Genomic DNA, 27,803 nt, shown 5'->3' with positions numbered 1-27,803 from the left:
ATCTTTTGTTTTGTTTTGTTTTGTTTTTTGCTTCGAATATTTTTTCCATTTTCACTTGAATCTTTATTCAGTCCATGGAGATAATGAAAATCAGAGAGGACGGACAAATGATGATGGAAAGAATGGAATACATGGCAGAGTCCAACACCGTTCTCATCGAGTCTCCGGGGAACTTCAGCGGTTCCTTCCCCGCAACTTTCGCTGTCGACTTCGATCGGGTGAGTTATTTCCCCTCCACGGCTCTGTCTTTGTTCTTTATATTTCTTGTGCAGCACACGAATGAGATAAATATAGGTTGCCTTTACCAACTTTTTTTTTTTTTTTTTTTTTTGCAGAAACAGGTTTTCCATACGGCTTTCAGGGATTTTTTTTTTTTTTTTTTTTTTTTTTGTGAGATGATAAATGCAAAGCTGTTTTGATTATGGAGTTCGGAAAGCTTTTTTGAAAACAGCAAATTTGTGCTTTCCGAAGCAGGTTTCAGCCAAAAACGTGTTTCTAGTAGGGAGAGAAACGCAAAGCTGTTTTAATTGAAACGACTTTGTACTGCGCTATATAATTATGACTGCTTGTTCTTGGGTCAAACAGCGCAATGCATCTGCATAGTGACAAAGCCAGTTTTCGCGTTGGTGGTGGGTTGATACACGCAACTTATTTTAGAAGGTGTTTCTAAAGGTCTTTGGAAACGACTTATGACAGTGGGTAATATGGAAAGCTTGGGGAAAGATGATAAACGCAGCCATAGAGAGAGCAAGGCATAAAGTGGAATGGAGAGTTGAGAGAAGCAGAGACAAAGTTTAACCCTTTATGTGCCAATGCTGCCCTACTTTGGCAAAAGGAAGCAAGTGACATCGAGTACAAACACTACTTAATGAAGAAAATATGTTTTGGGTAGGCCCTTCAACACGAAAATTTGTGAAGAGAAATGATGTCGGTATTCGTGCAAGTCATATGGTGATGCATTTGTGACAATGCGAAAATTTTCGATATTCCCATAGAAACTCATTATCATGTAATTTGCTTCCTTTTGTCAAAGTATTATAGACTTGTAGCAAACATGAGAAATCTGGCAAAAGGAAGCATGTGACAAACATATCATGAGAATGTCACTTGCTTCCTTTTGCCAAAGTATTATAGATTTGTAGCAAACATAAAAAAATTGGCAAAAGGAAGCAAGTGACAATCATATCATAAGGATGTTACTTGCTCCCTTTTGCCAAAGTATTTTAGATTGTGTGTAAATATAAATGATTTGGCAAAGGGAAGCAAGTGACAATCATAATGAGGTTGTAACTTCCTTTCTTTTGCTATTTTTTTGCATGCAATTTTGTGCACTTGCTTCCATTTGCCACCCAAATATCTCAGGAAAGGGCACAAATTGTATCTTTTGGATTTTCAGTTAAATAGAGCATGCCTCAAATATGCCAAATCAATAAAAAAGTCAATATCCATAAAAAAAGTCACTTGCTTCCTTTTGCCAATGTAGGGCAGATTGAGTAAAATGTGCAAAAATTTCACACACAAACCTATGAACATGAAATCTATGTGGCGTGCAGAGGGTTAATGACGAATGGAGGAAAGGCAAGTGGAGGGGCATAGGCAGAGGCAGAGATGAATAGAGATAATTGTATTTATACGTAAAAGAGAGAAAAAGAGAAAGAAGAAGACGAAAGGGGAAATGTGGTGAGATAATAATGGAGCGGGAAAGATGGTATTATGCTATCAAAAGAAGATAATTTCTTATAACTTTAGAAATACCGTTAACATTTTTATGAAAGTTAAAATCCTAATATCATACGTTGTTGTCGTTTTATAGTAATCTACATGTATGTGAATCATTACTTATTCCACATACTTGACATTCTAAAATGAGGCATCACTTTAACATATTACGTTGGCGTGTGTCACAACATTTATATACAAGTTACAGCTATAACTACGAAAAAAGTGGAGTAATTCCCTTCCCCATAACTTCCCTATATGATTTTTTTTAAAGATATCTAAAACGACTATGCCATACAGTCAAGAGACTCTCAGTATGCAATGTGTAATGCTGCCATCTGCGATCAACTTTGCAAGCAGTAGTCATGAAGTACTGCATGCGCCGAATATTTCGCGAGGGTTTTATAAGCCAGTTTACAGTTTCACTTTGCGCATGAGCAGAAAAAGGACATTTGTACAATCAGGCGTGTTTGTCTTTGAATTCACTGAGATAAACATTCCTGGTGTAATGATTATTCATGTAACCCTTGTAAAACAGTGCTTACTAGCACATCCACCTGACAGCAAGCCTAGTATTTAGCAGTGTTGGTATAAAGAAAGACTTTGTTTATGCATTCAACACGAAACTATGAAATGAATACCTGCCGAGGTGTCAATTGACAGACCATTCTTGTCACCTGCTCTGTCAAGTTCATTCTTTGTTTGAACGTGAATTCCATTAAAAAAAAAAAATGTGGGCATGCTTATGCATCATATTGCTTTGAAAACGAGTGAAGTGCCTAACCAATTGAGAAAAAAGAAAGGTCATTTGTACCAATGTGCCCATGAGCTAACTGTGAACTGGCTTATTATCGCGAATTTCACAAGTCGAGTGCTATCTGCAAATTTAAAAACACGCGAAAATATTAACTTTGATCCCGACATGAATGTGGTGTGCACGCATGCATTTCTCCTTTCTGTACTATTGCTCCACTATCGCGAATTAACCACTCACAAAATTGTCGCGAAGTCCCTTTACGTTAAAAAAAGAATGCACTCGTTTATGGCGTATAGAACAAACATCTTACAGCTTTAAGAGACGATACAAAAGACAATTTTGATAACAATGAAAGTAATGATAGCGATGTTAATAATCATACGCAAATAAAGTTTTATGTGATAGGGCTGTAAATAATGCAAAATGATGATAACGAATATGATACCTATCTAGTACAAACTTATACTGATTTTGATAAAATCAATAATGATATTGGTTATGATAATGTCGAAACAAAAACAAGGGCATTAAAGACAAAAACGGAAAAAAGAGAAACCATCAAAACGTTCGGACAAGAGCTCTCAACATATTATATAATAATATCAACATTAAAAGGCAAAGCAAAACCTTGTCATTAAGCTGACACGTTCATCTTCTGACCAATGAACTAAACGAATTTAAAATCAATTAGATTCCTAATGTCTGCATTGTCATTTCTGGTAGAGTTCATCAATATCACTGTAATCAATAAAGATATTGCAGTTAAGTGTAAAGTTTAACCTTGATTTGCATTATCATAATTATATCATTTTTTATTTTCTTGATGTTTTCATAGGATGTTGTCTTTGTAAATATTCACGATGACAACTCGTGTGTTGGCTTCGCACTGAGACAGAATTTTGCGACTTCCATCAAATCTTTTCTACGAGGTGACAGTGGCGAGGTATTTCAATAATTTCTTCATTCTTTATTTCGACTATGTTGGTTGCTGATAGGCTTGTTAAGCAACGCTTGCATATTGATGTAATAAGCTGTCCCTGGATATATGTATATATATATATATATATATATATATATATATATATATATATACATATATATATACATATATATATACATATATTAGTAAGCATTCAAGATAATCGGTGCCTAAAGTGGCTTCCTTCCCCGTTTGTTTTGATTTGTTTGTAGTGATGTGATATTACTATTCTATGCATAATATTATATTTTGGTATTCTTCCAAGTTTACTTTATTGAAAAAAGCATTCAAACGAACAAAAACCAAACGGAGTGCAATGAGAAGGACTCAAACTCTAGCCCGTAGTATTATAGCATTATTTACCACTTGCAAATGAAACAAAGACCGAGCTTTAGTGCTTCAAAATAATTATAAAATGTAAGTTAGGGATAGAAACAACCAACATAACTATAAATGTTAATCAGTATACAAAATATGAACAATAGTGCTAATTCAATTCAATTCAATTCATTTATTTTCATTCTTCCTTTTTCAACAAAACATAACGCATAATGAATTTGGAATAACATCATAAACATAAACATCCGACTTTGTTAAAGATAAATGATACAGATAAACAAAAGAATGCATACTGGCAAAAAAAAGTACAAAGTTATGCTGACAAAAAAGTACAAGGTTATGCTTCAGTTGAGAAAAAGAGAACTGAGAGGTCCACTGAAAAGCAAGCTTGTATGTTGAGAACCACTCAAAAAATGAACAAACTTATGAATTACTTATTTACAAATACTTATCACCGATATATATAATTTACGATAGATTGGAACAAGACAGGAGAAATACAAAAGACATGACACGACTTGACAAAAAAGACGGAAAAATGGAATTGCTTGTAGAATAAACCGTCTACAATATGATGGCTTATATATTGAGAAAAATAGTGATATCTCCTAATATTTAGGCTTTATTGCGAAATTTGTATATGATAAGTTTTTTTTTTGTCATACAACTAAACACACATATGCATCACTAATGTGATAATTCGAAAATTCTTTAAATCACTGCTGTCAATGGTAAACAATGCCTTTAAAAATGAATGTGAGTATTAGCCCACAACACATTTCCTTACGCTCTCATTCACAGGTTATGGTCGTTTCTTCGCAAGTTCTGACCGAGACGTACGTGTATGCAGGCAGCATTCCATGCGGGTACTTGCAAAATGCCAATGGACCAATCACAAGTGGGCTGTGTTCCGGGAAGGATGCTGGTTGGCTGGAATTCGACGCCGAGGGAACACGCCGCCTGGGGCAGCGGAGTTGCTTCAATATGAAAATGTGCGCACTGAAAATGTGTGGTTCCTTCACCAAATGCGAATAATCAGAAAAAGTCATGCCGAAAGGTTTTTCCTTTTTAGAAGTTGTTAATCTTATAAACACAAAGTATAGCTGCTAAAAGAATCAAAATGTTCCACCTTTGATATGATACTCAGAACTGTACACTCATACGCGGATCTTGTTTCAAGAAGGTATATTTCATATCATTTTATTAAGGAGGGGTGATGGTGGTGGTGGTGGTGGGAGGGGGTGATGGCTTGCGTTGCCTTAAAAGGACTGTACAGTACTGGTTTAGGTAAGGATTCATGTTTTGAACATTCCTAAGTGAGATAATGAAAACACATCTCATTAATGCTTAAAATGCCAGGAATTTTATAAAGGCATGCTGATACCCACAAGTTCAAGTTACGCCTATTTCGCACATTCTACAATCCATTATGTGCAACATGTTTGACTTTGAATGTGATTCAGGCTGTTGTCAAAGTTTGAATTGAATTGAATTGATTTGAAAAGAAAACAGCCTACCTTTAAGAATTATTAGGACTGACATGCAAGTATGTATTTCGGTCTTTAGTGTATATATCAAATTGTCAACTTGAAGTGCAGATAATGTATTTTGTGCAAAACACACTAACAAGGAGCGAAAGTAGAGAAAAATAGAACATTCTATCCAGATTGCGTGTTCAAGACAGTGAGGGACCACTTGTCGTTTCGTTTCGTTTCCTTTAGTTTCGTTTAGTTTCGTTTTGTTTTGTTTTGGTGTTTTTCCCACAAGAGCCATACCCGTGGCTTCAACCTGACTGCATATCCAGAAAATCTAGGACTATATACAAAGTAATTGGAAACTCACGCAACTGACCTGAAAAGATACTCATAGTCGGATAACTGATATCGTTAATTGCTTTCGTTGAAAACATGAACTACAAACAATGCCATCCGATATTTCCTAATCAATATTTTTGTTATGACTAAGGCGATTTCATCTTTCACCGAAGTGGACCGGGTACATTAAAGAGAGGAAGAAATTGAAGCAGAATTATTTGACAAATCGCAAGTTACGTCACCAGTTTGTCACCTGTTTACCAACATCACATAGGCTTTTGTTTCTTTTCTTCATTCCTTTTGACCTTATGATCAGATATCAAAGCAGAATTGCACCAATGTAGATGTGGGGGTCCTGTAATGTTTTACACATCGTTGATTTGTGGATATGCTTCCCTCTTGTTGAAAGACAAATACTTCACAGTATTTTCTAATGCAAGGTCTACTGCTTCCAAATTAAACTGGATCGACAAGATTGTTTTCATAAGGGTTTTGGGGATTTTAAATCAATGCAATCTCCGCAAATATACTTCGTGCACATCCTTTCTTCATGAAATTAATGTGAATGATTAGAAAAAAGAAAAGCGTGACAGGTAGAGCTGTTAACAAATTCTGTACAATTTGGAAAGATAAGTTATGGCGTACTCATATTAGTCACCTAGCTTCATATTGTTCCCATTGTTTTTACTGAACACGTTAAAGTACATGGACCATGTACTTTAACGTGTTCAATAAAGTGACCATTGCTCACTTTATTCTGTCAGTGTCTAGTATAAAAGATAGGAGAAAAAAGAGATTCAGTGATTAAAATACCTCATCCAAAGGTCACCACCATTACTGCTTCATTTATTAAGATGTTTGTGTGATCTAATTTGAATAAGTCGTATATGGTTTTCTGAATTTAGCTAAGACGTATTTGCAAATCAAAGGAAGGCAGAAACGATGGTCTCATGGTATGCTCTTATAATTATGTGCTTGGAATTTTGACCAATATATTCCAAAAGCCCGCATGGGAAGTGACACAATTTTGATAAAAGTTTTTATTCTAGTTCAATTCTAACGCAAACATGTCGCCTTTTAAGTTAAATTACTTTGGATTATCTCTTTCACATTCAAGTCGATCAAGGTTTATAAATATGGAATTTGTCATTGTAAGTATGTATTTTCTGTATCGTATAAAATGTATGTATGTATGTATGTAAAATGTATGTATGTATATAAGTGTGCATGTAGATATCAATGTGCGTATGAATAATGTATTTACGTATGTGAGTGTGTGTGTGTGTGTGTGTGTGTGTGTGTGTGTGTGTGTGTGAAGAGCCGTGTGCATATAACGCAGAATACACTAAGACTGGGACACTATCCACCACTTATACGCTAAATTACGCATGCAGTGCGACGAAAACCGATGTTCACAATTAAGTTCAATTCAAGTCAGTCAAACGTGGGAATATGTAGGCCATACAAAATTTCCTTTCCAACATAACATAAAAGAACAAAGATGACACCCTCATGCACATAAACGCACACGCACACTCACACACACACGAGCAATCTGATCTAAGATTTGAAAAAAAAAAAAAAAACTTACAGAAAGCACGAATTCATTTGGATAATGAATAGTATAACATGAATGATATTACAATAAATGACAATAACAAAGACAATAATGTCAGTGACTATTCCCCCTGCTCATGACGGGCTGATAAAATTATAGTTGGAAAAGAATAACAGATATCAACATAAACCCTGTTACCAAAAGATATTGTCACATGATACTTGAAAATTTCCTGTCGTGGCCAAGTCTTCTGTTTTCTTCTCCTGGCGCCACCCTCGACATTGTACGCCTAGGTTTGTTGACAGTTAAATTGTTATGTTATGCTCTTTTCATTGCATCTGATGTTTCGCTTGAAGTTTGGCAGCGGTTCAACTGAAAGCCCCGAGAGAGTCAAATCGTCGCAATGCCTATTGAGATGAGACTCGTCCAGTCAATCGATGGTTAGCTGCAGCAAAGCTTAACCTTTTGCTAAACAATCGACATCGTACAACGTCATCGCACCTCAGGCCAAATCCCAGGTCAACTCTATACCGTAGTATTTTCCATTACAATTACTGCTAGACAACTAAAACCGTACGCCACGCAGGCATTGTTGTACCTGACTAGGCCCTACTTGTTTTTATTTTTGTCGACGAGTGTGCAAACAGCTTTGATAGTCTGAAATGATGGCGGCTTCTATACGAGGTCACCTGGCCGTGATCGCTCCCGTGTTCGTCGTTGTCTTCGTGGTGGCAGGTGTAACGGCCCAAATCGACGAGGATCCGACAACGATCTCGGTTGTCCCCTCCGATAGCCAATGTAACTGCCAGGAGGGGGTCGTGGTTTTCCGGCCGCATATTCAGGTGAGACTTGTCGGTTAGAAACAACAGAAACAAAGTAGAACGCAATTGTCAATGCGCTTGGCTATGACAAATTACTGCCATATCAGCTGGCAGGATCTAACGTTGGCTTTCTTTATGAATCCAATATGTATCATTCATTTAATGATATATTTTTATCAACAAGTCAAATACGATGTGGATAAGAAATAAATAATGATGAAAAATGATAACAACAGTAATAGAACTATACAGAAAAATAGTTTTCCTTATGATATGTCTCCAACTGCAATCGCCCTTAAGCGAGGTTGTTGCCTAAAGAACGTTAAATGACATTGGCCCGAAATCACGAAGGTGGTCGGTGCAATCTTGTCCTTGTCCATGGTCTAAACCATGGACAAAGATCGATTTTTTTTTTAATGGGGCGCCAAGTGTCGAACGGCCTACTTCGTTACGAAATTTGTCATTTCACCGAAGAAATGACTGATTTTGTAACGAAACAGGCCAGGCGACACTTGCGCCCCATAAAAACTACGGACTTTGTCCATGGTTTAAAACATTATTATTTGTCTTTGGTCAAATACAGGAAAATTAATCTTAACAACCTTAAGCAATAAATTCAGGAAAGATCAGAAATGTATCGTTGTAGGCAACGAATATGGATTATGTTCCCTAAATCTTTCACTAGAACTTTCTGTAAAGTTGTCCTACATATTATCTTCGGCAGTAGTTTCCTCAAAGGCTGTTTTGAGAGTGAAAAAAGAAGAAGAGAGCCTCATATAGCTCAAAACATCAAAGTTTGTGTTAAAGCGTTCCCAGCCGGAAATGGGAAGGCGCGGGGGGGGGGGGGGGGGAGCATATTGAATCATTGAAAACATTTATACACATATAGATGTTCATATATTATTATAAACATAATTGCTGAATGGACTTTCACATTTCCTCAAGCTTTTAATCGAATCCACATGATAGTATCATGTCTGTGGATACACCGCTTCCTTGGCCAGTCATGTGGTGCATTGGAATCTAAATCCAACATGGTTCAAGGCATAATCTCACCATATTATACCCATTTCAATGGATGGTCATTTCAAATGAACACTACAAAACATTGCAACACTTGTCTTCCAATCGGGTTTTTTCCTGAATTTATTTCCAGATTTGCGGAAATCTTATGTATTTATTAGATTTTATGAAATATTTATCCGAAATGTGTCCATATGCAGGGATATCAGATAAGTCAATTAGGAGACAATGACGGGATAACAAATCCTACGCTGCAAAATTAACCCGTCGACTTGATGGGTGAAAACGATATAACATGTACCTGATATGCATGTATATCTTTGTGCATATAAGTATTACTTCACACTGAATCATTTTCGGTACGTTGACAGATTCGAGCTAGAAGTCCTGAACGCTCGAGTCTGCTTTCTCAGGTTCCCGTGGCGGTGAATGCGTGTCGTGCCTCCCTCGTCACATCGGAGACTCAGCTGCGATTCAGCCAGAGTGTCTTGGATGACGTCTCGGACTTAAACCGGCAGCGGTCCGTGCGGACGGTCCCCGTCGACGCGTGCCCGCGAAGACCGGAAGTGATGACCCGTGAACTCCGGCCAATCGATTGTGCCGATGCCTTGTCCAAGGGGATGAGCGAAAGCGGCAGCTACGTGGTTTATCCGAATGACGGCAGGGATCCCATCATAGTCTTCTGTGATATGGAAACTGATGACGGTGGATGGACAGTAAGGCCACTCCCTTGGTGTTATTTTTGTTTTTTCATCATTTTTTTAGAGATATACTACTACCTGTAACTTTTTATTCTTTTATCTGCCTTTGTGCGTGCGTGTGTGTGTGTATGCTAGCCTTATAGCTTGAAAATGATAGTGTTTATAAATGTTATGATTACCATACCACATTAAACGATACTAATTACAATTGAAATGTTTTGGAGTCATGAGTAATTAACTTATCCTTTCATCCCCCGTCAACTTGCCGAGTTTTGATAGCTCCTCATCCCATACCCCTTTTTTTTTGCCCCTAAAGCAACGCTCATGTTACCTTTTTCCAACAACTCGCCTTCTTCAGTCTCCTATGAGGACTTGCTGAGTTGTAGTACCTCTTGTCATTTTTTTTGACAAATCCACTTGCATAGTTAAAAAAAGAATAGTCCTCTCACCGTTTCGTCTACAACCCTTAAAAAAAAATCTTACAGCATACTCTCATCCTTGATTAGCGGGCCTAGAATTAACTCGTAGAATTTATTGATATCTACAGTAAAGTTCACATGGGTCGGACCATGCATAAATCAATAATTGGTTAAGTCAAAGAAACTTTATATAATCAACTTAACCAATTCAATGTCAGCTATGTCGGGTAGGTTGAAATTCATGTAAGTCGAAAGATTTCTGTAGTCCCTTTGGACTCGGCTTCCCTTTATCGTATTTCTCAAAGTTCAAAGTTCAAATTTATTTTCATTTCCATAAAAAAAACAACAACAAAGAAATCATATACAATCGGATATATGCAGTCGAATATTTGCATTCCGTAAGCTATTCATTTCATTCGCTTCCTTAATGTAAGCTCATGTGAACGTTTCCGTGTTATCGAAAATTTTCTAAAATTTCCCATTGGCACGTGACTTCGACCACAGGTGTTCCAAAGGCGCACGGACTCCAATTTGGACTTCAACCGCCAGTGGTTGGAATACAAGAACGGCTTTGGAAGCGTGCGTGAGTCTCACTGGCTGGGTCTGGAGAACGTCCGCCGCTTGGTGTCTGCCAGGGCCCTCAATCCTCCGTGTGGACCTCCGCGATTTCGAAGGCGAAACGGCCTACGCCACCTATTATTCCTTCTACATTGGCCCGGAGAGCGACAAGTATCAGCTGTTTGTGTCCCGTTACGACGGCGATGCAGGTGAGTTGAACATGACGATCATCTCCTTTGTGTCTAGTAAAACTCTCTGACAGCATAGCCAAGCAGAGAGATTTGTCATTAAATAAAGCGACCCCCTCCAAACAACAACAACAACACAACAACAACAACAAACAAACAAACAAACAAAAAAACAAAACTGTACAAAACCGCTTAATCTGTAAAACACACACGCATGAAGAAAACTGGACCATTGCAAAATATTTTTGCATGTTTTGCTTTCCGAGCAATTTCAGACAAGTTTAATATCAAATTGATGTTTGTCTTCAAAAATACACCACCACCTATCTTCTGACAACTAAGTACTTTCAAAGTGAGATATTATACTTCGTCTTTTTGTTTGGCATTTTGTTTGATTTTAATTTGTCTTGCTGAAATATGAAATTATAAAAACCTGAAAGTAGGAAAAATGTAAATTGAAATATTGAGAAAAAGAAAAACATAGGACCTAGATATTATGAAAATCATGTTATCATTATCCTTGTGTTTTATCATGGTAGATTCTGTAAAGCATTCTTCTCTAATCCACGTCTGTTCAACATCCTTCCTCTGCAGGTGATTCGCTCAGCTACCACAATCGCATGTACTTTTCCACCGTAGACTCAGACAATGACCCGGTGGCCAATCGCAGCTGCGCCGCGCGGTACGAGTCCGGCTGGTGGTTCCACTCCTGTTTCGCCAGCAACCTCAACGGTCAATATCTCGAGAGTCCCAATAACATCGACTCTATGGGCATCTGCTGGACGAAGTGGAAGTTGAACTTCTACTCAATGAACAAAGTGGAAATGAAAATTAGGCCGCTATATTGATTCAAGAGCATAGCGGCAGTTTGAGAGGATATCGCCGAACTTTCCATACAATAACACTTGGCAACGCTTGCATAACAGACACTAGTCTTTAACTGCGATGTGCCAATTAGTATAGAGATTCTCTCTATTTCGATGATAACTGTCGATTGTTTCTAAGAAATGAAGTCCACTTACTCTCTAAAAAAAAAAATCGAGTGAAAATATTCACTCTTGAAGGAGTGAATACAAAAAAAAGAGTGATTTTAGAGTGAAATTGGAGTGAATTTCGAGTGAAAATGAACATTTTCACTAAAAGTTCACTCCAATTTCACTCTAAATTCACTCTTTTTTGTATTCACTCCTTAAAGAGTGAAAATTTTCACTCGATTTTTTTTTAGAGAGTATGGAAAGGGTACTACCTTCTCCTATTATGATAGTGAAATGACACTCGTTTAAAGATATTACTCAAAACAAAACGGAAAGAAAAAGAAAGCAACATAAAGACATTATTTTGATGAGTCGGGGTTTGAATGTTTTTCCAAGCTCCTTCCCTCTACATAACCAATGGCGGTGAACGTGTGTAAGATTTTGGTAACAGAGATAAACGCTTGAAATTTACAGCGCAAACCGTGATGAAAACGGCTCTGAAAATATAACCCAACTAGTTCACTTATTTTCGTTATTTTTTTCTTTTTACAAGTCATCATAAGCTTCTTGAATGTGAATTTTAATTTCTGCCGTCATATTGACATTCTGATCAACATATCTATAATACAACTGCGTATAAACGACACTATAAAACAATCAACACTATATGGGAACCAAGGTACAAAAAGGAAGAAGTAAATCTGTCAATTTAACGGATTCTATTACATTAACTGAATCGAAAATAAACGAAGATTGGCGTCTGAATTTACAAAAGAAAATATCGACGCGAAATCTTATTTTGTTGTACACAGCTTTGCCATGTGTGTTTGTTCAATCATATTGGGAAGAATAAATAAACAAGCTTTTGATTTGTTTATGATTGACTTCTCTGATTTGTTTCTCCTTCAAGCTTTACTTGTAAATCAGTGCCTTGACTCGATATAACAATTAACGTTTTAAAGGCACATCACTTTAACCTAATTATCATGAATCATAAAACACTTTAAAAAGTGTCTAAAGTTGTTATTGTCCTCTGCCGTCTTGTAGCGCTTTTGTTAATTTCTTTTACAATCAATAAATGAAACAGAATTTACCGCTAAAATATGGGAATTGTCATTCAAGTTGATTATGAGTTGTGCCAGTTAATGACTTTTTTTAGATTGTTTGAGAAATACTGTAGTTCGTATGATGAATTCCAAATTTAAAACAGTGTTTAGTGTGATAAAAAGGGTCAAAATATTCTTGAGATAATCACACTGTCTACACCACCGTCTTCTCATACACCGGGGGAAACTGAACCAGTATTGAGCTTGCGAATTCGTTTAGAAAGGCATTATTTGTAACGATGTGCAAACGAAGCACATTATCTTATGATGCTTTAACCTGAGATTGGCGAAACAAATTCGAATTTGAACTCGAACTTGAGCTTGAACTTGAAACATTTTTTTTTTTTAGATGTTCACTTTTTTTTTCTAAAATTCCCATGAGAACTCCGCTTTCAAACTTACTGAACCGGCCGCTTGTGGATGTGTTTGCATGTTTGTATTTGTATGTGTGATGCGTACAGTGTACGTGTGTGTTCTCGTAAGAGGCATTTCTTCTTTTTCACAGTATGTGGTATAGTGTCTACGAAACATCGCCAGGTTTATTATCATACGATTGTCTATTTTAAAATGCAATCACAATAAATGCACTCCGAACTTGTTTCTACAGTACATTGCAAAGATGGTGTCGACGTTATGGACTTTTCTGCTTAATATTTTTTTTATTTTCTGACAACATAAAAGTCGTACTGCTCATTACCTCCCCCCCCCCCCAGAAAAAAGAACAAAACAACAACAACAATAACAACAACAACAACAACAACAACAAAAACGACAAGGAAGTGACATCGGAAGCAATTCCTTCGTGGACCTTCCTCTCTATGAATAGGATAAAATTCATCTTTTACCTGCATTTGTGTGAAAGAAACAAGAACTATATGAAATTAAAATCTTTTTCATCTATCTAAGTATGGCATTTTGGTTTGTTTTCTACGAAATGATAAGATAGTAATACATTGTATGTTTATTAGGACCACTTTGTTGAACTTTGTTTCTTGATACCTCAGTCGTTTCAAAACCGATTTCATTAAGAAAAAAATCCTCTTTCTTCTTTATGCTCTTTTATATTTCATATAAGTGGTTTCTATTATCTCATAAAAAGTTCAAACGTGAATCCCCATCTCAAGCAAAAATATACCATCCCTGATATATAATACTAGGCCTAGTAGTTCCTTGGCATAATCACCTTGTAAAAAATAGGTAACTATGAGCCTGACTATCTAATGTTGGATATGTTGTAAGGTTAGCTTTTCTCTCTTTTTTCTTCTTCAAATTTTACTTCTTTTCGACACGTTCCACACACACTCGCCTGCGAGGCTACTAGTGTAATTATCTGATGATGTAGGTGTACTTCGTCACCGTCTTTCCGTTACTCATACACATTAGAACTTTACACTCTAAAAAAATCCGGGTCAGAACTGACCCGGAACTGGTTCCGGGTCAAAAATGACTTGGAATTTGGTTATGAAGACCCGGAATGAGGTCAACCTAACCCAATTCATTCCTTGTCATTTCTGACCCGGAACGGTGTGTGACCCCAACGGACCCGGTTCCGGGTCAGTTCTGACCCGGATTTTTTTAGAGTGTAGAAGACAGTGTTTATCGCAGGATTTTCTGTCTTGAAACCAACCTCGTTGTTTGATTTGATAACATAAAGCAAGGTTTACTAGGGACCAGTATCCTTACACAGGATGAAAATTGTTTTGACGCTTGATTACCAGTAAGGCTTGGAAAGTACTATCATCATTTCTCAAACCCAAATTACAAGAAATAAGATGTGAAAAACAACAACAACAGCAGCAACAAAGCCAGTCCGGTGCATATTTCAGCCTAGGAGTTCATCCCTAGAGCTCTTATCGTTCAAATTTCTTGTACTTGTCAAAGCTGTGAACTAATCACATTCCATCATGAATACATGTACTTAGGGAAGGATGCCTTCGGGTCAAAGTGCAAATTTGAAAAATTAGTGCAGTTCCTTACAGAGTTTCTTTATTCTCCATTATCTCATTTTCTTTCTTTTTTTTCTTTCTTTATTTCTCTTTTTTTTCTCTCTCTCTCTTCAATACACAGATTTGTCATTTCAAGCGGGAGTAGTGGATTGTTTTGTTTTGTTTTGCTTTTTTCACCAAAATGGACAAAATTTTATAGGAGCGAGAGAATGCAGCTGTTGCTGTATTACCACCGTTAAGGATGATGAGGAAATAATCTTCCATGCCCGGCACATACGACTTTCTGACTTCTTTAATCATGTGTTGTTTTAGACTTCGAAAGATGAAAGAACACATAGATAATGAATTAGTGATTGAAAATGACAAATTAAAGAAAAACAAAAAAAGAAAATAAAAGATTAAGCCTACTTAAATTACACACCTTTATTCATGCACACACCCATGTATATGTATATTCAACATGTCTAAATACAGTAGACCTACCATATACTCAAACTGAGACATGGATCGCAGACTAGTCACCCCATTGCAAGTATGGTATATTCTAAACCCCTGTATTCGGTATCTACCTTAGTATAATTAGTGACAATTGAGATCCATGTTTGCACATACTGGGCAGTGATGTTATTACTGTATCCAGTAAACAGGCGAATTCAGAATCCCAGATGGATGATAAATCGTTCAATGCATCAGGTCAGCAGTCAAGAATACCACGCCACGAACAAAATGTGTTAAAGTGAGTATTTCCGAAAGAACATTGCATCTTTCACTGTATGAAACGCTTTCGAAAAGATCATCTCTATCTTATGCAAAGTAAACATTTCTTTGACCATCACTCAGACATAGTATAATGTGACCCTGCATCACAAAACCAACAAAAAGTTGCCAGATATGGATTTCTAGTTAAGGGCAGATTCTGAAAGAGCAGACTCTAAGCTTTAAATTGATTTATAACTCAATCTAAATGGACTTCCCTAACCTATTGAAATACTGGAAAGAAAGCACACACTCTGAAAAGTGTGAACTGAGAAAAGAGGCTCTTGAAGTACAGAGTCTATTCAAACTCTTAATCTTCACCAAGCCGCGCTATAGCTGTGTGATGAAAGGGACAAAACACAGGATTTAAACAACCGGAGCAACAACAATGAAAGGATAATCAGATTGAGCAGAAATTAAGCATGCTCTATCAACACCTTCTGTCCATGATTAATGCCAACTTTCAAAGCAGTAGCATTATCCTTTCCAAAGTTATAAGACTTAAAATTGAAGAGTGTGCAAAGGATTTCAATAAATGACAAGAGCCCTCCCAGACAGACCTGATCATTCTACTCTTTCCCAAAACAGGGTTGTAGAAAAACTGTTCAAACACACTTTCTCGTTCGTGTTATGATCCCAAACTTTAGAGTAACGTAGAAGAAGGATAGCTCTTTCAGAAAATATATAAAAATCTTAAGATTGACTATGTAGACCCATTTCAGTTCTTTTTTTTTGACTCCTCACGTAAAATCAAGGGGTGCGACTTTTTGTTCTTTTTGTGATGCACGGTCACAATGTCAAGCCGACTAGCTGCGTCTTAGAGAAGATCGGTGACGTGGTTATTCCGACGTCTCAGAAAACTGTGTTTGTGTTGTGTATGTGTGTGTGTGTGTGTGTGTGTGTGTGTGTGTGTGTGTGCTGTATGTGTATGTTTCTTAAAATTCCCTCTTGCTCTTGCGAAAATATTGCTCTGGTCTTATTCATCCAAGGCCTTTAATAGGGTGAGAGTTAGGATAGTGAAAGGATTTTATATTTTGTTTTATGTGAGAATAAGGATGAGGATAAGGATTCGGGTAATGTTTGTGGTTAGAATTGATATTTGGCTTTTTAAAAGAGTCATATATTTCATGGGAGCAATTGTCGCAAGAGCAGATGTCATGGAATCATCATCTATACATCGATTTACTCCTGCGATATCACAAATTGTTGTAAGAAAGGATTTGTCCTATTTTTCAAAAAATAATACACCCTTGTACATTCAAATGATTGCATGGCTGATTTTAGAGTACTTGCTAAATCTACGATGGGCTGATTAAACTTCAAAAAGAATGGTCTAGTTTTACGTTTAGACATAATTTCAGGTTTCTAGCATTGTTTTTTTTTTGTGAGATAATGAGAAAATTAAATATATTATAGAGCATGTATTCCAATAAGGATTCAACGTTTAATTGGTGAAAAAATGCTCTTAAAATGGTTGAGGTATCAAAAACAGAGAAATCCTAACAAAAGGTGGAACCCATCTTTTTTATACGATCGCTTTGTTTTACTTTGTTTTTGGATGTCTCAATTATCTCAAAAAACGATTTTCATCTTAACAAACTTTAAATTCCTCTCAAAGTTGTATGTTATGCTTTATTTCCGAAAAGGTTTTTTTTTTTTCGTATCTCACAAAAAGTTCCAATTCTCATCTCCACCAGTACTATACCATCTCTTTAATGAACAGAAACCGCTCATTAGTGAATGACTTCATTTGGAAGAACGTCTCTGTAAAAATGTTTCCATGGAAGAATGTTTTTATGCTTATGGAGAGGACAACAGCGATTTTTCCCCTAAATCCAGTTGACATTACGCATAAGGACCGTGTCATGCACACGCCATCACTTGACTATCAAATTAATGCCAAGCACAGGATGCGTTTCCGCGTCCAGTGACAAGTTCCGCCACAAATGATCAATTGGAACAACGCTGACCAATTACCCATCTTGCACATTTGCATAAGCCCCGCCCACAAAATTTTATCACATCGCCGAAGAATTCAACGTCAAACAAGGCAAGATGGAAAGCACGCCATACACGACTTTCACGTCGCATTCGAATCTTCGGAAACTTCTCACTGAGTTGGGCAATTAAAGAAACAACAACAAATTAAAGATAAGAGGAAACGTTGAGCAGGAAAATGTGTCAACGGTCAAGTACGATGTCGTCAGCCGTGTTTGCGGTGGTCGTTTTGGCCGGTGCTATAACGGGTACTTTCGCCAATGTCGACGCTATAGACGCCCCACAGACATCGTGTAATTGTCCGGCTGCCGCACGCATCACATTCTATCCCACATTTGAGGTGAGATTTTGTCTTCTGAAACGTAGCGCTTGTGTAAGTAGAGAAAAAAAAAACATCGTAATCTTGCGTGCTTTAGAATCTACTAGTACTTGTTGTTCTAATTTCATCATAACTGCTAAAATAAACTAACAAATGCAAAATAAAGCGCAGCATATACATTGTACCCGCTGCTGCTTTATTCAGCCTAAAATTCGCGAACGTGTGTCCGCTCTGCCCGATATTCCAAGTTTAATGTGTCCGTATTGGTGAAAATAAATTATGACGTGGGATATGTCCTCAAAACTGTTTTGAACACCTTAATACGAATAAATTAGAAAATATAAGAGCTTTTAAATTCAGTTAAGGATTTTGGACAAGAGTCTGCGTTTGCAATTAACGAAATATACTAAATACAATCCATCAAAACACTTGTATTCATGGGTGAGCACGTGTATTCACAAATCTTTTCTGAAGGGAGTCCAAGGTGAAGGTAAGAGCTATAGTCCTCTCCAATCTTCCTTAAGAGGTCAAGTCGTAGGGACTGTAAAAAAACAAAATGTGATTCGACCATAATTAAACAAGATTATGGGAACACATCCCGGATTTTGTGTGAAGTTGACTGTAGTTTGCATTTAGACTTTGCCAAAACGACGAGTTTAATGAAAAACTTGAAATGCATTTACGAACGAGGCGCCATGGTGCCTGACCGCCAAATTGTTATGTGATGCTTCAAGCTCATATTTCTTATGCTTTAATGTCGAAGTGTTTATGTTTAAGATTCGTATGCGTGAGAGTGTTATATCTGTGCCTGTGGTTGTACATAAATGTTGTTATGCTTTGCAGTTCCGATGTCTCCTAGGTTTGTTTACGTGTACGTCATTACGATTCTCTCCCGGGTTGTTTTCATTTTTTTTTTTCGAAAGACAGTCTCAACCACCATTGTTTAGCTTGATTCTCCACGTAAACATCTTGCCAATATCCGGTACTCGGAAATATGAAACGTAAAGAGAGATCGGATTGCCCAAACAAAAAGATCTACATTGACATCGATCCAATGGATGCTAAATCATGTGCTAATACCAACCAATCACGCATCAAATTCCTAACGCAATCGCCCCGCCCCCTGAAATTAATTTTCGCGAAGGAATAAACACTGAACAAGACAAACTCGAACCATAGCCATACGGCTTGCAGCATACAAATCCTATTCCAGAAAACCTAGCATCGAGTTAGTCAATTACAGATAAACAACAAAACAACGAAACAGAAGGGAAAAGCAGGGAAACCATGTTCCGACTGTTTTTCCTGATCTCGTCCGCCCTGCTCGCGGTTGCTTCTCTTTCGGATGCTACTTCGTGCAATTTCCCCGACGTCTCCGGTTATTATGACGTCGCCATAGGTGATCATACATTTCGCTGTAACTATCCGGCTCTGGGGGAAACTAGATTCGAGCCCATAATAGAGGTGAGAATATGTGACTAGTTGCTTTAAGCGTGCAATTCGGTGAATGTCTAAGTCCTGAGTAATTCTGAGTAATTCTCATCTTTGTCCTGTCAAACTAACAACACACGTCCTCTTGGACACATGATACGAACAAGTAATGAAAAAACAAAACGGTATACATTGTCATTGATATGTCTCGATGTGTGTGAACATTTTCAGCAATTGACTTGTATGCAGTGCAGGATTTAAATAAGTTGGACGGACTATCCAAAAAAAAAACGTAAAAAAAGTCTCAGATTACAGGCATTGATCAATTACGTTAGCGATGCAAGTTTGAATAATCTTGGATGGTATGATATCAAACATTAAATTCTTTTTATGCTTTACACGTTTATGAAGTTAGGATATATACGAGTAAAAAATAACGATAAGTGCTATGAACAAAAATACCAATCTAAAATGTTTTTAATTACCGGATTTAATTTTACTCAATATTGCCCACAGACATGACATGTTGTGTTAAAAATGTGCCATTTATTTTTTTTTTAATATGTATACATATTAGATAATTAATTTATTTATTCATTAGTTTATTTATCTTTTACCATGGATCATATAGCCTTTCGATAAGTCTGTTGATAGTGAAAGCATAATGCCCTATTTTGTGCTCTGAGCTATTTTGTATTCTTTGTATTTATTTCCATGTAAACAGTCAACAAAGGTAGACTTTCCTTTTTAGATGGGGCCACCAAAAAAAAAAAATAATGAGGTTAGATGGATTTACCAAAAGTGCCCGTCCGTGCGCATGCACGTACATAATTATGCTAGCATGCCAATGTTATTGGTGTTATCTCTTACAATATCAAGATTCAGCTTTATATGGAACAATGCATCGTTGTTTCTAACATCCTGTTGTACAATTATTCCAATAGTGTCTTGCTTTTCGTTCTATTCCAATGCAGGTCTAAAAAGTACTACTCGATGACAATGCATTATGTGACAAACCTATTACTGATGCGGCAACTGATCTTTTGCATGAAACATGATTTAAAGCAAGAGCTACCAGTCATCAAGATGATGGGCATTGTTACCGAATTTCTTCCGATATGTTTAGAAAGGAAACCCTTGTATATACCGATGGTTTTTTTTTTTTGCCGTTAAAATAATGATTATGTTGCCTAGGCCAAAATGTTAATAACTGATGATTGACAATGAATAACTTTTGATGAACTGGTCGATTACAAGAACAATATAGGTTGCTGTTACTGTTGTCTGTTTTGATACACTTCTATCAATTCGTAATTCCACACATTTATCAGTCGAATCCATTCTATAATAACCGACGCATGCACATTAAGGAATAGTTAATCACATTACTTATCTTCCTTTTATCCCCTTTCGGTGTAATTCCAAAAGAAGTCGATTTCTTCACTGGAGGTTCATTTATGCATACTTGGAGATTCATTATGACTGATGATTTATCATTCTTCAGAAATTCATTTGTATTAACTAGTTCTTGTTACCCATGGATATAGACGAGGTTCCGCGACGTCAAATGACGCGTTGCCTGAGGGGCAAAAACTAATCGCGTTTGTATTGCTCTAGCGCGCCGTTTTAGCGTATCGCGCCACACCCACACGATCAGCCCTGCCTATCATTGGATGTGAGATGTAACGCTTACTCGCTTGGCCACGTGTATATGCCCCCAAAACGCAGGTGTTTTTTTCCGCCTCAGCATGGTTTGATGACGTCATTGGAACTTCCTATATTCATCATCAATTATATTCTTGTAGATAATACCTGCTGAAGAGTCGGGCAATGGCATCGCGTCTCCTATCGACGTGGCAGAGATGGTCCAAAAATGTGGCGACGTCAAAAGTGCGACGGAAGAAAACCTGGGCCTCATTAATGACACGCAACGCCAGGTGAGCACCCTCGTCCGCCAACCTCGCGCTCGTCGCGTGGAGGCGCCCTACTGCTCTGACGTCATCGACGCGCAGGGCGAAGAAGGGAGACCGTTAGACTGTGATGACGCGCTCAGCAGAGGGTTCAACGTTAGCGGTCGCTATGTGATAGACCCCCTTGACGGTGGAGACCCGTTTGTGGTGTACTGTGATATGGACACAGATGGAGGTGGATGGACGGTAAGATTATTGTACATAATGTCTGCACAGTTGCTTTCGGAGCCCCGGTCCGTATTTAGTGGTGGATCCAGGTGGGGGCGCATCGGGTGTCCCCTTTATGTCTTGTTAACTCAAAAGAGAAAAAAAAAAACATGCGGGGGGGGGGGGATATGCCCTCCCCTTTAATTTTTGCAAAGCCAACCCCCCCCCCCCTCCCCTTCAAAATTGTTGGATCCGTCCCTTGTATTCTTGAAGGTAAATTTGGTAACAGTCATGGTTTCAGTTCACGGCAGTGGACTTAATTGAGCGTGAAATGGGAGTACATTGTTAGACCCAATGAGCGAAGCTTTGTGTATCATTACCGGATGTCTTTCGGTGTACGCTATTTGTCACTTTCATAACACCGGAGAAATCTGAATAAACCGCGGACTAAATTTAAACCGCCTTCGTGATTACGGAACCTGAATGGGTACATGTCCAAAATTTATGACGATTTCAATATGAAGAGTTTGTTTGCAAAAACCGATAAGTCCATATTTTGCCAAATGGAGATATTTGCGATTAAAGATCAAGAAAAATAAAGATAATAATAAGAACATTTTTGCTTCTTTTGACCATAACTTAAAGAATATACCTATATATGTAGTGACCAATATACCATTTAAAGGGTATTATTCTGTACTTTATGACAGAGATCGTAATTCAAAATCTTCAAAAATGGACTTATCGGTTTTTGCAAACAAACCCTTCATATCCTGTCGGTTCTTATTCAATTAAGTTCAAATCAAATCTTATTTCATTTTTTGAATACAGACATTATATTTCTTTGGTAACAGAGAATAAGGTTGCATAAGCAAAACAAAAGAAACTTAGAAAAATATAACTGTGGAACCTTGAAGTAACAGTACGTTGTCATGAGAACTGAAGTGATAAAGACGAAATAACAATAAACGAACATTGGTTACTTTTATTGATTATAATCTCGAACAGCAATAACAATACGCGAACATTGGTTACCTTTATTGATTACATTCTCGAAATCGTCGATCAAAGGATGGTACATCATTACAAAATTAATCAAACTAGTAAAATCTTAGCATACGCAATTACGTGGTAATCAATGACCAAAACCCGTAGCCCCATAAAACGTACACATTTCAAAGTTTGCTTGCATCCTACTTGCGATGCATATTATACAACAGTGATGTGAATATGTAATACTTAACTTTCTCCACACACGTGGGATTCATGGGTGCGCCATGTTTTGTTTTGTTTTGTTTTTTTTTCTCAGCCTACCTGGGTACATTCGAAACCCACGCAGAGCTGGTCTGCGAATACGTGCATTGATGGGTACGATCATTGGTAGTGGTCGGTCGCCCATTCGAGATTTTTCGTCTGTGTGTGTACTATATAGATATCAAAGTGATAAATCTATACACATTTTTTTTTTTTTAAATAGGAATTCTCGAATATACCTGATCTGATCCCTCGCCATGAAAACCCACCCTACCGGGTCATCAAGAAATTTGCGATTTCTACTCGGTGACTTTAATACGCAGAGTAGACTAAATAAATTACAATATGCTCGTCTTTGTATCTGAAACAGGTGCTACAACGCAGAGAGAATGGCGATGAGAATTTTGACCGCTCTTGGCTGGACTACAAGCACGGTTTTGGGAACCTGATGGGCGAGCACTGGCTGGGCTTGGAGAAAATGCATCGCATCTCCGCGTTCGCCGCCCTCAGAGTAGACTTGGAAGACTTCGAGGGCGCTAAGACGACATCCACTTACGAACTGTTCTTCATGCACGATGAGGCGCGCAACTACGAGATTAACATGCGGAACCCTGCTGGAGATGGAGGTACGTGATCCTCGGTCTAGTTCCACTCCTCTTCTCTTTGTTCGTCATTCACTGCTTTTCGGTCGGCTTCTTCCTCTTCCTATTTTTCTTCTTTGTCCACTCTTTCATACAGCCTTCTCCTGTCGATAGGGAGCTTTAGATTTTTGCGACGGGGACGTTCAGAGGAAAAAAAAAAACATTCTTAGCATGCGTATTATATCGCTTATCAAGCTCGACCTATTTATATCTTGCGTCGTCTGAGTTTTCACAACGCCTCCTGGGCTATATTTACGTCCGTTCAATTCACGACGTAGAGAGCTACTTGATGCACCAATCATAACATGGGGGCGCCATTTCATTTTTTATAGATTGCGTCTCGGCGTAATCTAAAGCTACTTCAGCACGACGCAGTTAGAGAGGAGAACGCCCAACGCACTCGTGGTCTCAAACGTCCGCGGCGCATCTACAGCTTCCTGATAACTCTGTAAAAACGTAGCATATGCTAGCGTAGCGTCCTCATCCGCACTCGAAAAGTTAAATGGTAAATACAACACTTGAAATGTTGTCACTCACCTCGAAACTTTTGGTTAAATTAAGCACTTAAAGTATGGTGAACGAGAAAAAAAAGGACGATGTTCATAAACAAGGTGATTTATACATTTCTGGAAAGCTTAAGTCTCTAGGAATATGAATAATTAACTTTTGGGAGGCAAAACGTCTCTAAAATGATCGACACATGGTGATTTGAGACCCTTTTTTAGATCACCTGAACCCGATCTGACGGCGAAATTTTGGTGACCAAAATTATGACGTCACGAAATGAACGAATCAGCCCTGCGCTGATGCGCTGTGCTACGCACTCCATCCACTCAGTGGGCTCCGTCTATGGAAGGCCGTTGCGAACAGAATTCGTTTGGTGCATACGTATGGAAACGGGCATACGTATGCAACTGCCTTTAGCAAACGTTTGCTAATTGACCAATCGGTCAGTGTTGTTTGGCAAACGTTTGCACGGTGCGATAGCATACGTTTGCATTATTATCTTTTTTAGCAAACGTATACCATTTTTATACGTGCATATGTATGCGCAGAATGCCAGTACGGCTCAGTACTGCTCAGATCAGCTCAGTATGGCCAATAAAAGTCAAGTGGAAAAGAATTGCGGTAAGTGCAAAAGTTTCAAAAAAAAATCCTCAGCTTATTGAAGAATTAAAAGGCAGATTTAACCATGTTCCAGATGAGGAACTAACAGGGTACGGTGTGAGATTTCCACTTTAACACATATACGTACTCTTATTACCTCCTTGCTCAGATCGGGCATGAGCACCTACTGTGCACACTTTATACACACACGCAACATGCACACATATACAAATGCATATTAAACGAAGTACCTGATTGGTCGATCAATTGCATACATACACTGTAAAAACATCGGTGTTAGATTTAACACCACGGGTGTTAAATCTAACACCGATCAAACTTCAATAAAGGACCACACCCACAGGTGTTAAAAATGCACTGTGATGGTGTTAAAAAGTGTTCACCTGACACTTCGTGGTGTTAATTTGACACTGTACCTGGTGTTATTTTGACACTGTACTGGTGTTAATTCAAAAATGACACCACATGGTGTTGATTTGATATTTGCTGGTGTTAATATCAATGGTTTAACACCCGTCCAGCTTCAATAAGGGACCACACCAGCTGGTGTTACTTTGGTGTAAATTTATTTTCACATTTTTTCAAAAATCTAGTATTTTAATGTAAAATTCTTGATCGTCTTGTTGAAATTAAAAATCAACAAAAAGTGCAGTTACTAAGAAACTGTTCAAAAAACAGTTTAAAATTTGGAAATGACACCCGTAGGTGTTAATTTAACACCATAAATGAGCACCGAAAATTTAACACCAGCTCGGTGTTCACTATTTAACACCGGACTTTTTGCAGTGTATGCGCAGTAAATTAACATAGTATTGAATGGGGCATACGTATAATAGATAACATGCAAACGTTTGCTAAACACCGTACAAACGTTTACCAAAAAAAAAAAAAAAAAAAAAAAAACACTCGCTGATTGGTCAATTAGCAAACGTTTGCTAAAGGCAGTTGCATACGTATGCCCGTTTCCATATGTATGCCCCAAACGAATGATGTCCGCAACGGCCTTCCATACCGTCGCCTCTCCCTCGCTTCTTCTACCACCCCGACTTTGCCACTGTCACTATCAGTGTCATTGTCACTGTCATCACTCAATTCTTTCCGTACAATATAACGTAAAAATTGGACGTTCTAATATCTCAGCCGAGAAAGCAGATGCGACAGGCCAGATATTGCATCCGCTCACCGAGAAACACGTGCTTTATGAATGGCGGCCTCGATGTCCCGCTGCACTCGTAAAGGGTTTTGTTCATTTCGTGACGTCATATTTTAGGGCTCGAAAAAGACGGCCATTCCGGAGCGAAAATCGATGAAGTAAATCAGTCTATTTTAACTCGCGATTTCTCAGTGGAACGAATATCTTTTAATAAGTCACATTAAAAATCTGTTTTAGGAGACAATTCCCTCTGTTTTGACACCTTCTTTTACAAGATTTTCTTGAGTTTAATGTCTCGTTCACCATACTTTAAAAGGTAAAAGTTGCCCTTACGATTTCATTATTTTCAGATAAAGAAAAAGTGTAGTTGACCCGACAAGTTGAAACGACATGTTTAACATTTCATATTGAGAGAGAATCTTGGAAAACAAGACGAATATCAGGCTACATCGTTCCCACGTGGACACTGACATCTTTCATCACCAGCTATATATACACAGTCACATACATTTGAAAAATCCATGTCAGCGTACACGCTGAGATCATCTCCACCTTGTCCATGTGACCATATATACTGTGTAGCCAAAACTAGTCATGCGGATCCAAACAACACCTGCCGCATTAAGCTTGCTCGACACCAGATAAAGGTCATCAGAGAAAACGACGCAATGAGACACAAATTTTGTAATAAGCAATACCATGGACAGCCGCTCCTCAACGATAAGAGCATTATGCTCATCAGTTGTGATTCACGACATATCAGAGTTTGTTTTCAGTAAAACAGTTTCGATCAATTTGTAGGTACTATCATTTAGCTTTACATCTGTTGTCTCGATGGTTTATAGAGACTCCAACTCTCCCGTTTTCGACGGGAGATCTCCCGCCGAAAACCTATTTTTGCAAAATATCCCGTTCTCCCACTTGAGATTTAATTTCTCCCGCCCTGGCTCTGTGTCTCCCGTTGGAAAGGATTTCTTATTGCTATCGTATGTTGAAGAAAAAAAATAAGCCTTAGATAGAACCAGAGAGCATCTAGTACCCTAGAAACTTCGCACTTCGCACACATCAACTTGGAGTCTCCCGTTTGCTAGGGGTTTCAGGCGGGAGAATCTCCAGATCAGAAGGTGCTTTGGGTTGGAGTCTCTGGATATTTCGGAGTCATCCCGCCGTTTATTCCGAACTATAGTATACTAAAGTACCATTGGAAAAAAATAAAAGCTTCCTAGATTGACACCATACTTAATTTGATTAATTGATGTTAATACCATTCATACTCCTCTTCTTTTTATCTGCAGGTGCAGGATTGGCCCTCAATGGCCGAGTTAAATTCTCGACCCCCGACAACGACAATGACAGAGCCGGGGGACACTGCGCAAGGATTTACAAATCGGGATGGTGGTTTTCAAGCTGTGACGCTAAGACCAACTTGAATGGCCACTACCTCGATGGAGGAGTGATCGACCAGCAGGGCATCATATGGAAAACTTGGAAGAACAATTTTTACTCCATGAAGCGAACAGAGATGAAGGTCCGACCTTCTCTATAAAAGGAGAGAGAGCGCTCCATCATTTAGACAGTGGGAATAGTATACAGCGGCAGACAGTAGCTTCTTTCTGTACTTTATAGGCCTGCACGGGGATGGTTTCACGCTTGCCCCTCACATTAATAACAAACAGGGCACACACACACACACGCACACACACACGCACACACACACATGCAATCAAATGAGCACATAATGATAGTACGTGTTTGTCATTGTACATTTTTCCCCACGCTATTGCTGAACGCAAGTGTGAGACATTGTAATAACGTTGAATTTTGGACTGCAGAAATTTGACACCACTGGAAAATAATATCCATGATATAAGTTGCCATGAATGGCATGCTCATAACAAACCACTGCACGCAAAATCATCCGATGATTACGAATAGGAATATGGCGGGAAAAAGAAATCATCCGATGATTACGAATAGGAATATGGCGGGAAAAAGTAATCATCCGATGATTACGAATAGGAATATGGCGGGAAAAAGAAATCATCCGATGATTACGAATAGGAATATGGCGAGAAAAAGAAATCATTCGATGATTATGAATAGG

The 27,803-nt window shown here is 38.1% G+C and overlaps 2 protein-coding genes across 2 annotated transcripts; both read left to right on the top strand.

Annotated features, from left to right (window-relative positions):
- The first annotated feature begins 7,575 nt into the window (after positions 1-7,575).
- Positions 7,576-11,899, top strand: LOC139733844 (microfibril-associated glycoprotein 4-like). Its single transcript, XM_071644649.1, has 5 exons — positions 7,576-8,008; positions 9,382-9,726; positions 10,635-10,713; positions 10,766-10,897; positions 11,471-11,899. The coding sequence occupies exons 1-5, from the start codon at positions 7,829-7,831 to the stop codon at positions 11,722-11,724; spliced, it is 990 nt and encodes a 329-aa protein (XP_071500750.1). The 5' UTR covers positions 7,576-7,828; the 3' UTR covers positions 11,725-11,899.
- A 5,935-nt stretch (positions 11,900-17,834) lies between these two features.
- LOC139733843 (microfibril-associated glycoprotein 4-like) lies at positions 17,835-27,245 on the top strand. The gene is made up of 4 exons (XM_071644647.1): positions 17,835-17,996; positions 21,212-21,562; positions 23,148-23,403; positions 26,995-27,245. The coding sequence occupies exons 1-4, from the start codon at positions 17,835-17,837 to the stop codon at positions 27,243-27,245; spliced, it is 1,020 nt and encodes a 339-aa protein (XP_071500748.1).
- Positions 27,246-27,803: the final 558 nt, after the last annotated feature.

This window comes from Diadema antillarum, unplaced genomic scaffold, assembly GCF_040938485.1.
Source record: "Diadema antillarum isolate AM-2024a unplaced genomic scaffold, OU_Dant_1.0 seq00000498_RagTag, whole genome shotgun sequence".
Taxonomy (NCBI): Eukaryota; Metazoa; Echinodermata; class Echinoidea; order Diadematoida; family Diadematidae; genus Diadema; species Diadema antillarum.
This window is presented reverse-complemented; position numbering and strand designations above follow the sequence as displayed.